Here is a 14,488-nt window from a genome sequence, read left to right on the forward strand (position 1 = left end):
GTCCGTGGGAACAACTCCGGGAGCTCTAGGAACAGGCAGTCCCGAGGGGCCTTCAATGACCCTTAGAGATGCACCCAGGGGAGGTGGAGGCAGGGGGCCAACCCCCTTCTACCTTGCTCTTCCAAATGAAAACAGACGGGTTTGCTTTTAGAAAGGAAGAATTTAAAAAGCAGGACTGTGATGGGCTGTCCCCGTAAGAAGTGACCTCTGAGGCCCTGGCAGCTGCCAGCCCGGACCAGAGAAGTCGAGCTAAGAGGGCAGTTCTGCCCTGAGGAGGCTCCATGTCCAGGGCCCTCCTGGGGCATCTCTGGAGGCCCAGCTTCCAGTCCTGCTCCTGATGTTCACCTCTGGGGGGGCCTGACCCCCCATTTTCTCCCTTGTGCCTGTGACATGGGGGCTGATCTGAGGGTGGGGGTCGGCTGCTCTGTTTTGTGACACCTCACAGTGTCCCTGTATGTAGACTACTGTGGGTTAGCAGCACCTGGGACCTGAGCTCTACTGCTCTGGGGGCTGCCCCGAGGGGCTGGATGGGGGCCGGGCTTCTGCCTGCTCTGGTGCCATCCCCAGTTCCTGTACATGGAGGGGAGACTCCAGGGGAGACCACTGCTGGAGTGCTAGGGGTGGGGTGGGAAGTCGGAGAAGGGGAAGGCAGGAGCAGAGCCCTAGCCGCAGCAGGAATTGTGTGCAGGCTGGCTGCAGAGCCTGTCTGAAAATGCTCCTGGCTTGGAGGGGACTGTGGGGCAGCCTGAGCCCAGCAGACAGGACAGCGCCAGTGGGGAGAGGGCCACTGTATCAGTCGCCATCCCACTAGACCCCTCTGAGTTGCCCTGTCAGGGAGGGGCCCAGACCAGGCTCCTGGAGGTGTGGCTGGCAGGGCAGGAGAACAGGTGACCCAAGCAGGCTGTCCAGCTGAGATGGACTAGCGGGCATGGCCGTGTCTGATGTGGGGGCTCCCAGAAGTGCCATTCTGGGCTGGGTCTGGAAGCCACCCTGGGAAGGGCAGGGACAGGGAGGTGCTGGCTGGCACAGACCAGAGCAGGGGTCCCACAGAGGGGATGGTGACTTTTGGGGGCTGAAGCCAGGACCAGTGGGGCTGAGCAGGAGCTGGGGTGTGGGTGGAGGGGCCTCTTGGGGGTCTGCCGGTGGGCTTACCCTCTGGCCTTGCTGCTCAGTACCTAGTAGCACTTCAGACCTGTGTGGTGAGAGAAGCTTGTGGCCCCTGGACAGAGTCAGACTGCCCCATAGGATTTTCCAGATGGCCAATCTTTACAGGAGCAGCTGGCCTCTTCTTTCTCCCAGGAACGGCTGCTGGCTTTAAACCACTAACGTTATGGTTATAGCCCAATACCTCACAAACCAGGGCTCCAGAAAATCCAAACTCAAACCGAGCCTGATCTTCCCAGGCGTCATTTCTGACTTCCAGTGACCGCATGGGACAGAGTCGAACTGCTCCCCGGGGTTTCTGGGGCTGTAAATCCTTAAAGTTGCTAACAGCCTCATCTCTCTCCCTCGGAGCAGCTGGTGGGTTTGAACTGCTGACCTTGTGGTTAGCAGCCCAGCGAGTAACCCACTCCATGGAATACAAATGAGCTGCCATTCCAGAACATTCCTTCTGACGGGGGCTGAGGACGATGACTGTCTTAGATTCCTAGTCCAGCCATGGACACCCTGAGTCAGCAGAAACTCATTTCCTCAGTTTCTCTCTCGCCGACTCAGAGCGACCCTTTAGGACAGAGCAGGGATACTATAACTCTTCATAGGAGTAGAAGCCTCACTTTCCTCCCTCGGAGCGGCTGGTGGGTTTGACCTGCTCACCTTGTGGTTGGCAGCCCAGTAACCCACTATGCAGCCAGGACTCCTCTTTACAGTTCAGGAGGCTGATGTCCAGAGGAAGCTCTCTCTGCGGGCTCTGGGGGAAGGTCCTTCTCTCTGAGTAGCCCCTGTTCCTCAGCCCCCTCTCTTCACATGGCTTTCCCCCCCACCCCCCTTGTGCTCAGAAGGGATTCTGGGGCTTGGCTGAAGACACGCCCTCTTCTGGGGTGGCCTCGTTAGCATAACAAAGAAAGTTCTGGCCCTCAAGGGCTTACTCTAAACCCCAAACCAAACTCACTGCCTTAGCCCATGCTGCCTGCCTACCTCAGTGACCCTGTAGGATAGGATAGATCTGCCCCTGCAGGTTTCAGAGACTAGAACTTTTTCTGAGAGTAGAAAGCCCCATCTTTCTCCTGTGGATCGGCTTGTGGTTTCGAACTGCTGACCATTCAGATCGCAGCCCAAAGTGTAAGCACCATGCCACCAGGGCTCCTTAAGGAATTACTCTGGTTATACTGTTTTGCTTCTTCCAGAACTGAGAGAGGGAGAGAGGGAGAAAGAGAGACTAGTATTTGGGGGAGCACATCACCAAGAGTTAGAATTTACAGCACATAGTTTTTTGGGTCACAATTCAGTCCAGAGCAACTCTGAACTACCGACAAGGTCTCAGTGGAAGGGAAGCCAGCTGGGGACGGGGCTCCTGAGGAGGGCTGGCGGAGCCCAGACTGCAGTGAGGAGGCAGAGCTGGCCCAGTGAGCATGGCGGGGTGGGGAGGTCTAAGGTTGGCCTTCTGCCTGCCTGCCCCAAAGCACCGCCCCCTGGTTGTTGCCCCAGCTCTGTGGCTGCCCACTCCTCTCTAGAAGTACCTGGTGTCACCGGAGGACACTGGGTCCCCCAGGGAAAGGTCTCATATAGCCCGTCACTGGTTAAAAGGTCCCATGCCTCCTCTGAAGGCAGGTCTGCCCGACTGCTTACTGCAAGGCAGCCCAGGTGAGCTGCGGTGAGGTGGGAGCTGTTCAGGGGGCAGGGCACAGGGTGATGTGGAGGGGGGGCATGGCCAGCTGAGTTGGGAGTGGACTGAGCCAGGAGGTGGGGAGGGGGCCACCGGCTGGGACTTGGGTGCTCTGGGGCGGCCAGCCGGGTTGGCTGAGCCACTCTGTGTGGCATCTGGACTCCCGCTGCCTGGCAGCGTCTTTTGCTGGGTGGGATTGAGAGGGCCTGAGGGCAGGGGTGCAGGCTGGTGTCCGGCCTGGCGGCATCCTAAGCCTAAGTCCAGGGACGTGTGGGCGGGGCTGCCCTTTGCACAGTTCCAGGGACCACCACGGGCCATGTCCTTGTGCAGCACCAGTCAGTCTCATGCGGAGGGTGGGGGCAGCTCCAAGGAGCAGGGGCACCTGTGGACAGCTGGCAGGGTGAGGCACCGGGGCATGCTAGCGTAGAGGAAAGGGGTAGGGCTCAGGTCCCCACGTCCTGTCCCACTGTTCTGGCCTTGCCCCCAAACCAGCACTTCCCAAAAGGAAGATCTTTGGTGGCCTCTGATCATGCACGGTGTGGGGCTTGGACCTAACAGCCAAGCCTGCCTCAGGGTAGTGATTACAAAACCTCATTCAGCCATGGAACCAGCTCCACCCTCAGCCAACCCCAAACCACCGGCTGGGCTCTGAGGTTTGACAGAGTTGCCGGTGGGCTTGGCACCATGTGGTACACTTGCCCTCCTCTGGTCAACCTCTCTGTCACAGCGCAGCCCTAGGTTTACAGACCGGCCACAGTGGCATGTTAAGGATTAGAGGTTAAGGCCTCACCAGTTTAACTGCTCTGAGTGTCCAGTGCACTGTGTCCACCTATTGCCTCCTCCCCAGAATGTAGCTGAACTTGTTGCTTGGCACTGTGGCACACCAAGGTGTCCGATTCTGACTAGATCCCTGAAATAGTAATATTGCCCTGGGAGAGGAGGTCCTTGGCCCTCTGGGAAATGAGGCTTCTAGAATTTCCAGTTTTCTGTCCAAGTCTAGTCCTCACTACCTTTGAAGAGCTTGCCGATCCTGGCTCATAGATTAAAAAAAAAAAAAAATTCTGTTTAGCAGTGACTCCTGCTGACAGACAGTGGAATTGCACCCCAGCTCTATGAGCACCTGCAAGTAGCCTGGCTGAGGTGGCATACTCGTTTGCAGAGAGGGGAGTTAAGGGGAAGTAGAATGCTTATGGTCTGCATGTCAGGTCCTGCTAGAGAAAAGAACACAATGTCCAGAAGGGACGGGAATGTTGGGCAGTCTTGCTTTAAGACAATGTGACTCACAAGCCTCCTCAGTATGGGGATTTTTGGTTTTTTAAACTCCCTTTGAGAAAATATTGCTTCATGATTATGGTTGAGGTAAAAGAAAATGGGATAGAGCCCGTTTTGTGGAAGCATAACTGTCCACAGGTGAGGGGGTGTTTGTAAGAGTGGGGAAGGGCTGTTTCCCGTATTTGGATGCAAACTCCCAAGCCTTACCTTCAGATGGGGGCCCTCAGCTGTGCCTCAGGGCTTGGTTCTGATGTGAGGGTGGTGCCCATCCCTCTGGCACAGCCCAATGCCGGTCATGCCTCGGTCAGGTTGCACAGTGACACAAGGGGCCTGGAGATGTCACCCTTGCTCCCGGGCCCCTGCCCTCATACCACAAGGTCTGTCCCTGAGCCACTCAGCCTAGCATGGGGTGGGGGATGGGGGTGGGGAATCTGCCTTGCTCAGCTTTCTGGGAATCCACATCACAGAATGTGTGTGATGACACTCCACTTGGCTCCCCGCTGAGCACAGCTTGGAAGCATCTGGAATGTTATGAGATTGGGGGGCAGAGCGGAGAGAGGCCAGGGGCAGGAGAGCTGGAGGCTGCCTGGTCTCGGCCTCCCTTGTCGAGGCCCCACCTCCTCATTGGTGGGCTCGCCCCAGACCAGCCTCAGGGGCCTGTCTGGGAAGTTGATCTGAAGGCCCCAGTTCTGGGCAGTCCTGCCACCAGCTTCCCGCCCCCTCCTTGCTGCCTGCACAGCCTGACTCCCCTGAGCCGGCTCCGCACCCCCTTGTGCCTGCAGGCCCTGCCAGAGGCCTCTGGTTCCTATTAAATGTCCTGAGCAGGGAATGCAGTGGTGTTGTTAACACAAATAAACAGAGCCCCCAGGAATGCAGTGGCTTGGCCAGAGGGGCGAGAGCCACTGGATGAGGGCAGCCCAGCGGGCGGCCGGGTGGACAGGGCAGAGAGCCTGCTCAGGTGAGGCAGGTTGGCCTCTGGACCGGGACCAGGGCAGTATGGAGGGCCGAGTGCTGGGTGAGGGGCCTGAGAAGACAGGGCGGAACTGCTGCCTCTGTTCTGCCTGGCATTCAGGCACTGCTGGGGCCTGGGAGTCATCTTGCAAGTGGGTGACCCTGCCACCCTTTGGGGGTCCTCCATCCTTGGGGCTGGTGGTGCCCCAGGAGGGGATTCGCTCCGTGGGCTCCTCACCTGGCATCCCTAGGGGGGAACTGAGGCCAGGATCATAAGTCTTGTGTATTTCTAAGTAAGGCCAGTGCTTGGAGGGGAGGCACTGCTGTCTACCTTGTGGCCCCGCCTGAGTCAGAGGCTCTGGGGCCCCTCCTGGGCCTATTCCCAGAAAAGAAACACCCCCACACCGGTCAGCCCAGCTGGGCCTGTGAGGAGAGTGGAGGTGGGATTTCAGGTGCTCAGCCCCCCAGCAATGCATGGTGAATGGCTTCAGGCTTGCCCGGTGGTGGTGGGGTGCGGGGTGGGGTGGTGCCAGCGCATTCTTGTGGCTTCCCTCTCTGCTCTGGCTGGATCTCTAGCTCACCACAGGGGCAGCTGCCAGAGCTTGATTGTAACCAACCCCCTTCAAGGAGCTGGCTGCTGCCACCGCCAGGGTGCCATGCCCCCAGTCAGCACCCTTCTGCTCAGCTGCAGCCAGTGACCTAGGAGACTCGGGCCCACACAGGGCCCCTTGGCCATACCAAGTGCCGCCTGCCGCTGGGAGGGGTGGGCCCTGGATACGGTCAGTGGGAAGTGTGGCCAGCCTGGGGCTGCCCAAGGAGTACTGCCTACAGACTCCGGCCCCTACGCTGGCACCTGCCCTGCTAAGTGGGGCTGCCTCTGGGCAGTGTGAGCTCAGCCTGCTGACCCCTACCCCAGGCATCAGTGGGGCTCTGAGCTTGACAGCAGCCTGCATGTCCGGCCTCAGGACTGCGCCAGAGTGGCTGTCAGCCCGGCAAGCACTGAGCTGGGATTGGGAGCCAGCAATCACGGCCTATTGGCCACCAATTTCTTTCCCAGCCCTGGGTCGCCCTGGCGGTAGGGTCGCGGTCCCCTCCACGGCACAGGGCAGGAGACTGAGGTGTAAAGAGGCCAAGCAGCTCTCAGGGGGGTGGTTGGGCAGGAGCAATGCCAAGGCAGGGCTGTCCAGCTCTGAGCACTGGGCCTCGTGTCTGTCACACACACCTCCTGCCCCATCCAGGGGCCCCCATTTGGGAATGGGTGCTGGGCCTTCATCCACCCTCATGGGCTGGCTGGGACTGCCAGGCCTTGTACACCTTGTCTTGGATCTCTGGGTGGTCTGGGTCCGTAGGGGTTGGGGCTGGAGGGTATGGCAACACAACACCCCTGCAGGCGGCTGGGAGCTGCAATAACAGAGAGGAAGAAGGTGTTGGCTTGCTCAAAGCCCAGCTCCCAGACGGGGGTGGGGGGTGGGGGTGGTGGCCCAGGAGGCTCCTCTGTTCTCCCTGACTGACGCGGGTCCCTCCCCTGTCCACAGCCATCAACTCCTGTGCCCTGGGCAACGGCGGCTGCCAGCACGACTGTGTCCAGCTTACGCCCTCGCGGCACCGCTGCCAGTGCCGGCCCGAGTTCCAGCTCCAGGAGGACGGCAAGCGCTGTGTCCGTGAGTCCATCCGCCGGCCCACCGAGGGCTCACTGAGGACAGACAGGCAGGGGGTGTGCCCCCGAAGTGGGCAGCTGACAATGGAGCTGCCCCGGAAGGCACCCTGCTGGGGTCTTTGGAGGCTCATGCTTGTAAAGAGGCCCTGTGGAGGGCTGGCCTAGGGCCCTGGAAGGGGTTTCCCACATTCTGCTGGTCCAGGGACTCCTGGAAGGGGTCCCACCTTGCCCCCTCTGGGTCTGGCTGTGGGTACAAGGGACCTGGGGCCCAGCCTTGGGTGAGAGGCTGCTAGGTCCCTCTGGCCTTGGTCCAAGGGTCTCCGGCTGCTCGTTTCAGAAGCAAGGGGCAGGCGCAGAGGATCCTGGGGGTGAAAATGAGGCTGGGGTGGTCATGTGATGACCGCATGCTCCTCCTCCCCTTCCCCCATGGCCTGCTGGGCTCTCCCCACCAGGACCGGTGAGAAGGGACCAAGTGGGTGTGGAAGGGACCGAGATCAGCAGTGGGGCCCAGTGCTGTCAGGTCCCTGGTCCAGAGGAGAGTGCTCCCACCGAATGGTAGATCCTGGAGAGAGCAGGGTCTTCTCAGGGATAGCCACTGGCCAGCAGGGGGTTGGAGCATGCCTAACCTGAGACAGGAACACCCTTCCTTAACTGCTCCCCTCCCATCTGCCCTTTGCTTGCAGGGAGAAGCCCGTGTGCCAACCGAAATGGCGGCTGCATGCACACGTGCCAGGCTCGCCGAGGCCTCGCCCACTGCCAGTGCCACGCTGGCTACTGGCTGGCTGAGGACCGAAAGTCCTGTGAAGGTGGGCCTGCCCAGCTCCTGTCTTGCACCCACCCCTCCACCCCTCTGCCCTGTGCTCTGCCCCAGCCCAGACTCAACTAGCATATTCCTGGCACCAAGGAGAGACCAGCGTGTGATTCTGGGCTGATCCAGCTGTGTCCTGCTGCACCGTGCCTTTTGGGAGCTGGGCTGGCCTGTCTAGTCACCGTTGAGTGACCCTGAATGACGCATGGGCTGCCTGGCCCCAGTTCATCTGTGCAGGGGGCAGTGGGCAGCTGTGAGGCCGTGGGAGGCACAGGGAGGGGCAGGAACATGCTCAAGGCAGCTGCTTCGAAGGGGAGTCTCCTGTCAGTCAGCACGAGGAAGCAGAAGATCCGAGTGTTTATGGCCATTTTTAAAAGCCCATTCCGTACAGGCAAACCTGTGAGGGCTGGCACTTGCCGGAGCGACTTTGTTTTTCGGGGTCTCTCAAGGCTTTGACAGGCTGCTGTTACCACTGTCCTGTGCTCTGCTTGGCGCCTCGGGTGAGAGAGGATTAGGCCAGACCAAGGACCACTTCAGGGCAGAAACCTTTGACTCAGCAGTACTGAGGGTGGCCGTCTGTCTACATGGACTCTCACTGGATGGAACACAGAAATCCAACCAACTCCATCCGTGGACGGAGACGAGGGAGAAGCTCAGTATCACCGGTCAGAATAAGGACTGGGCATGGCTTCAGAGCAGACCACCAGCTGTTGAGCTGCAAGTTCAAGTTGAAGCTGAAGGGAAGGAGCGCGCGTGCAGGAGCACCACAGTATGACCTCTGGTCTGTCCTGCCTGACGTTTGCCGAGACCGTCGCAAGGAGGAATTCGACCAGACGGCTTGCAAGAGGCACCAGGATATCATATGGAGGGGTCCTTCAAAAGACAGGGCCGAAAGAAACGACCGAAACGGATGTCCAAAGAGACTCCGGACCTCGTTCTCAAATGTAGCGTCGCTGGAGCAAATGGAGAGATGGTGATGCAAAGGAGCCGAAGAGAACGTTTCAAACCGGGCCCAAGAAGATAAGCGCTTGTGGGGTCCCGGAGGAAGATGTGGGGTGAGCCACGAGGGAAGAACACGCCCAGCACGTCTCAAGTGGAAGGAACTGTAGCGAAGAGTGTCCAGGCCTCACGTGGCAACACGGAAGGAGTCAATGGGCTGGCTACCCACTGAACGGTGCAGGGAGCAGCCAAAGAAGATGAACGCTAGACAGTCACTGGACCAAAAAGAATCAGCCGATTCGGGAGGCCAAGGTGTGCTGAACACATTGGCAAAATCCAAGCTTTCAGAAATTGAGACGTTTCAACAAACAGATGCAATGCTGCGTGTGTTTGGTCCTCTGAGCCAAGACATTTGGAGCACGGCCACCTGGCCAACTGAGTAGACGAGCTCTGTCTCTGTTCCCCATGTGAAGAGGTGGCCAGCGCAGTGTGGAAAGGACCAAACAGTGTCATTACTAGCACACACACAGTTGTGTCCACGGTCATTTTTAGAAGGTGGTTGCTGCAGTACACTGACAGGGAGCTGCCCGAAATTCAAGCCAGATTCAGAAGAGGATGCGGGTGCCAGATGGGAAGCAGAGAATGCCAGAGAGCTGTGGGCTTGTAGTTTCGTGACTACACAGAGACCCGTGACCGTGACCAACCACGGAGAGGGTTGAGAAGAAGGGCAATTCTACAACACTTTCTTGCGTTCGTATGGAACCTGTTCATAGACCGAGAGGCGGTTGTTGGGGCAGAGCGGGGCCCACCGTGTGGCTTCAAGCCAGGGCAGGTGCTCGGCAGGGCTCTGTCCTCTCGCCATACTTGTTCAGCGTGCATGCGGAGCAGAGGCCCCCAGCAGCTGGACTGCGTGGAAGAGGACGTGGCCTCAAGATCGGAGGCAGCCTCCTGGATAAGCTGAGCTATGCAGACGGTGCAATCTTGCTTGCCGAGAGAGAAGCAGGCTTGCAGCACCGGGCGATGATGATCAGATCAGACGTCGGCCTGGATTGCACCTCAACATGGAGAAAATAATCTCTACAGCAGCCTCCCTCGGTCAGCGGCGGTGGTGAGATCCGTGGACACCCGGCCGCAGTCGTCTCAGATCTTAATTTGCTTGGCTCCACTACCAACGCCCGTGGGACCAGCAGCCAGGAAATCAGAGGACGTGGTGCACTGAACACGGCTGCTGCAAAAGACTTCTTTGAGGTGTGACAAAGCGATGGTGTCCCTTTGAAGACCAAGGGGTGTGTGTGCTGCACCAGGCCATCGTATTTTCGCTCATCTCCCATGCATGTGAAGGCAGGGCCGTGACTGAAGGAGACCCAAGGAGAATTGGTGCACTTGAATGGTGGTGTTGGCAAAGAATAATGCCGAATAGACCACGGACTGCCAGGAGAATGATGAGGTCTGTCCCGGGAGACTGACAGCCAGAATGGGCCTTAGGGGTGAGGCCGCGAGACTGTGCCTCATGCACTTAGGAGGGTGCGTGGGAGGGACCGGTTCCGGGAGAAGGACATCATGTCGGGTCAGGGGAGACGGGGAAGGCCCTGGTGGAGACAGACTGAACCTCATGGCCACAAGAATGGGCTGAGAGGTGCCAACGGTTGTGAGAGCGGTGTAGGCCGGCCAGGGTCAACTGTTCCATGTGTGTTTCCCACCTGGCGTGTGGGGTTTTGCTTGCTCCTTCAGCACCCAAGGCAGGGCGAAGAGAAGGACGAAGGAGAAAGGGGAGTCCCCGTCAGGAGCCCCAGGGTGACGGTGGCTGCCTCAGCCCTGCCTTTCTCCCTCACGATTCTGCTGCAGGCGTAGCACACGGCCGGTGTGTGTTTGGAAAGGTTTCTCGGGCTCAGGGTCACAGGCAGCACATTTCTTTCATCTGCAGGTTGGCCGGCCGCCCACTCACTCCACGTGCCCCCGCTGCTGCTGGCCGCTTCTCAGAAACACGAGACCCTGGGTTCCCCGGGCAGCCAGCAGGCTGGGCGCCCGGGACTGTCCAGGTCCCTGACCACTCTCTGGTTGGAGAGGTTTCCAACCTCTTGAAGCCCAGGGATGGCAGAGGCGTCTGTTGACACCATTGGTCTGCTCATGGTTAGAGTCCCAGGCTCAGGCCCCGTGGGAGATCCGGGAGGCCAGGTCAGGTTTCCAGGTACCCGCCCAGGTGACTGGCAGTGGTGGTGGCGACAGTCAGCAAGGCCAGGAAGGCGGCTCAGTGAAAGGAAGGTCTTCTGGGAGCCTTGGGCTTCAGGGGCTCTTGCCCTTGAGCCAGGACCCACCTCTGGCTTCCCTCAGACTCCCGGCAGCATGGACCTAGCAGCCAACGGCCATGAGGTTGCTGGGGACACCGGTCTAGATGGGGCTAGAAAAGTGCTGGTCACCATGCACTGGGGGCCCCTCCCAGCCCCCTGCATAGCAGGCAGAGCCAAAGTGGCCTGGTCACAGAGGCTAAGACCACTCAGAGCCACCAACAGCCTGGAGGCCCCAGCAGTGGGCCCGCAGTGGACACTCTCATCCCCTTGGGCAGCACGTTTGTCCACTGGAAGACATGAGCAGAGGGGCCAAGTCCAGAGGAGTGGGTGTAGCTATGGGATGGGGTCTCAGAGGGAGTGTAGCCGTGGCAGGAGGTGTAGAGGTAGCAGGTGTAACCACAGAATCAGGGAGCATGGGGCATGCACCCATGGAGTGGGGTACAGAGGGGTGTGACCATGGAAGCAGGATTCAGAGGGGACAGTCCTGGAATTAGGATGCAGAGGGGTGCAGCGATAGAGTGGGGGTGTAGAGGAGTACAGCAGTGGAATGGGGTGCTGCCTGGGACAAGGGTACAGAGGAGTGTGATCATGCAGTAGGGGTACAGCCATGTGGAGGTACTGCCTAGTATGCGGCACAGAGGGGTGTAGTCATGGAATGGGGGTTCAGGGGCCACCTTATGTCATAGTTGGACCCTGAGGCCTGGCCACTGGCTGTGGCCCTCCCCACCTCTGGGTGCTAGGCCCTCTCCCGTGTCTCTCCTCTCTAGATGTGGACGAGTGTGCTACTGGGCAAGCCCAGTGTGCCCATGGCTGCCTCAACACTCGCGGCTCCTTCAAGTGTGTGTGTCATGCGGGCTACGAGCTGGGTGCTGACGGCCGGCAGTGCTACCGTGAGTGGGGCGTGCGGGTGGAGGGGGCATCTGCAGGCCTGGGTGCCCGGGGGTGGCAGCGTGGTTCCTTAGCCCCCCACTGGAGCAGGGCTGCAGAGGCACTGGGTGGACCTGTTCTCAGGCCCCGAGCTCCCTGGTTCCTGTTTCCAGCAGGGGCCCATTGACTGGCTGCTAGGTGGGGGTGCTTGGCACTCGGTGGGCCAGCAGACCCTGTCCCCTGCCCCCTGACCTCTTGCAGGCATCGAGATGGAGATTGTCAACAGCTGTGAGGCCAACAATGGCGGCTGCTCCCACGGCTGCAGCCACAGCAGTGGGGGCCCCCTGTGCACCTGCCCCCACGGCTATAAGCTGGACATAGACCAGAGGACCTGCGTCGGTACGTCCTGCAGTCGGCAGGGCTGCGGAGCTTGGGCCCCGGGGCCCTGCTTTGCCCCAGGTCATAGCTGCTGCTGCCCAAGTCTGGGTGGCTGGTGCCTCCATGCGGGTGCTCCTTAGGCTTGCCAAACTCTCCAGCCCAGGTGGTCGGGGGGCGGGGCTTGGTGAGTGGTGGCACTAGGGGACCTGGGAGGAGCCCTGGGTGCTGGCATCAGCCAACTACATCCTCACCAGCTTGTGGCCCACGGGGCACCCAGTGCCTATCTGAGCATTGCCCCATCACCGGGAAGTGCTCAGGGGCCTGGGAAGGCCCAACATGCAGGGTGTGGAAGGCCTGTAGCACTCTACTGTGTACCCCCTCCAGTGCCAGGCTGGCCTGACCTGGCCGGCACCTCCTCCAAATGTCCTGGAGCCTGAGTCTGTGTGTCCTCCTGTGTGTCCACATACACAGACCAGGAGCACACTAGGGTGTGTGTGAGGTGTCCATGGGACTGTGGGGGAGGGAGTGTACATGGCATTTGTGGGGGTGTGAGGTGGGTGTGTACAGGATTTTGCCTGTGACTGGGTGTGGGTGTGCATGTGCTCACAATTGTGTACAGGCCTCTGCACTGTTGTCTATAAGAGTGCAGGTGTATAGGTGTATAGGTGTGCAGGTGCATAGGTGTGTTGGTGTATAGTTGTACAGGTGTGTAGGTGGGTAAGTGTGCACGTATATATGTGTATAGGTGTATATGTGTGCAGGTGTATAGGTGTGTAGGTGCATGTATAGGTGTGCAGGTACTTAGGTGTGTCGGCATATAGGTGTGCAGGCATGTTATAGATGTGTGGGTGTGTAGGTGTATGGGTGTGCAGGTACGTAGGTGTGTGCATAAGTGTCAGGTGTATAGATGTGCAGGTGCATAGGTGTGCAGGTGCATAGGTGTGCAGGCGTGCATACGCCTGGGATTGTGCATGCTCATGTGATTGTGTGTGTGAGAGAGACCAGGTGCAGGAGTGATTGAGTGTGAGTGTGACCAGGTGAGAATGTGTGTAGGATCCAGTGTAGGTGTGCTTGTGCAGGAGTGTGTATGAGATTGAGTGCGGGGTGTGTGTGTGTGTGTGTGTGTGATTGTGTGTGTGATTGTGTGTGGCCGTGACGGGATGGGGTGGTTTGTGTGTGTGCATACTTGTGATCAGATTTGGGAGTGATTGTGTGGATGTGGTGTGGTCAGGTGCAGGTGTGGTCGGGTGATTGAGTGTGGGTGTGACTGTGTGTGTGTGTGCACGTGCTCACCCACACTCGTGATCAGATTTGAGGGTGAGTGTGTGGTGGTGTGGGTGAGTGTGTGCAGGGGTGATCCGGTGTGACCATGTGGGAATGAGCACACGATCAGGCATGGCATGACCAGGTACATGTGATTGGGTGGGCGTGGGTGGGGGCGCCGTGCCAGCAGCTCCCATGTGCCTTTAGACGTGGACGACTGTGTGGACTCCCCCTGCTGCCAGCAGGCTTGCACCAACACCCCCGGAGGCTACGAGTGCGGTTGCTATGCGGGCTACCGGCTGAGTGTCGATGGCTGCGGCTGCGAGGGTGAGCACCAAGGGGTGGGCTCTCTGGGCCTCCCCGGGCTCTGTCTCTGGGCATCGGCCGAGCGCCTCTATTTGCAGGCTATGTCCACTGTCTGCTCTCCTGGGGGCTGGGCCTGCACCCTGGCTGCTTCCAGCCTGGATCAGAGGGGCCGTTGTCATAGACCCTGGGGCAGGAGGAAGGTTGAGGATGGTGACCTACCTGCCCCTGGCATGGCCGCCCAGCCTCAGTGCAGCAGTGGGGCAGGTGGGCAGGGCCAGTCCGTGTGCCAGGGCCCCTGGGGGTCCGCCGCAGCCCCTCGCTCTCCCGCAGATGTGGACGAGTGTGCCTCGAGCCGTGGCGGGTGTGAACAACACTGCACCAACCTGGCGGGCTCCTTCCAGTGTTCCTGCTCTGCGGGCTTCCGGCTGCTGGAGGACCGCAGGGGCTGTGTCTGTGAGTCCCCCCCAGCCCCTGTTGCGGGTCTGTCTATGTCCCTGGGCTCTGCCCGCCCTTCCGGACGAGCCCCCTGCCTTCCTTCCGCCAAGCATTGGGTGGGGGCCTCTGGGGGCCTCTGCCACACCCCTCCCACTGGGTCTGGCCGCGGGTACTGATGGCCAGGTTGGGGAGGGGATGCTCAGAAAGCGTGCCTTGAGCCAGGCTCAGAGGTCCCAGTAGGCCCAGGGGCCCTAGCCCAGTGGGGGCCAGAGCTCTGCCCACCCTTCCCCCTGTCCCTCCCCTGCCCTGCCTCAGAGCGGGTCAGGGGCCTGTACTCCAGACTGAGCTGGGGTAGGTCATTGCTAATGACAGCATAGGTCAAGTCTGCAGGGCCTGAGCCTTCTCTGTCCTGGGAGCAGCGTCCCTGGGCCAGGGTGGCGGTGGCTGTGGTAAGAGGGCACAGGAGGTGGCTTTGGGGGCGGGGACTGGCTTGCTCCTGG

General features: G+C 59.8%; 1 protein-coding gene across 1 annotated transcript in view; it reads left to right on the top strand.

Moving 5' to 3' along the window:
- The window catches only part of MEGF6 (multiple EGF like domains 6), a 118,527-nt gene that overhangs the window by 87,509 nt on the left and 16,530 nt on the right, over positions 1 to 14,488 (top strand). The window contains exons 6-12 of the mRNA XM_045299220.1: positions 6,583 to 6,708; positions 7,388 to 7,510; positions 11,507 to 11,629; positions 11,868 to 12,005; positions 13,455 to 13,574; positions 13,884 to 14,157; positions 14,304 to 14,308. Of these exons, the coding sequence (XP_045155155.1) occupies positions 6,583 to 6,708; positions 7,388 to 7,510; positions 11,507 to 11,629; positions 11,868 to 12,005; positions 13,455 to 13,574; positions 13,884 to 14,157; positions 14,304 to 14,308 (909 nt within the window). The remainder of the gene's footprint in view (positions 1 to 6,582; positions 6,709 to 7,387; positions 7,511 to 11,506; positions 11,630 to 11,867; positions 12,006 to 13,454; positions 13,575 to 13,883; positions 14,158 to 14,303; positions 14,309 to 14,488) is intronic.

The sequence above is a fragment of the Echinops telfairi genome, unplaced genomic scaffold, assembly GCF_000313985.2.
Source record: "Echinops telfairi isolate 266 unplaced genomic scaffold, ASM31398v2 ScPeMD7_7457;HRSCAF=8495, whole genome shotgun sequence".
Taxonomy (NCBI): domain Eukaryota; kingdom Metazoa; phylum Chordata; class Mammalia; order Afrosoricida; family Tenrecidae; genus Echinops; species Echinops telfairi.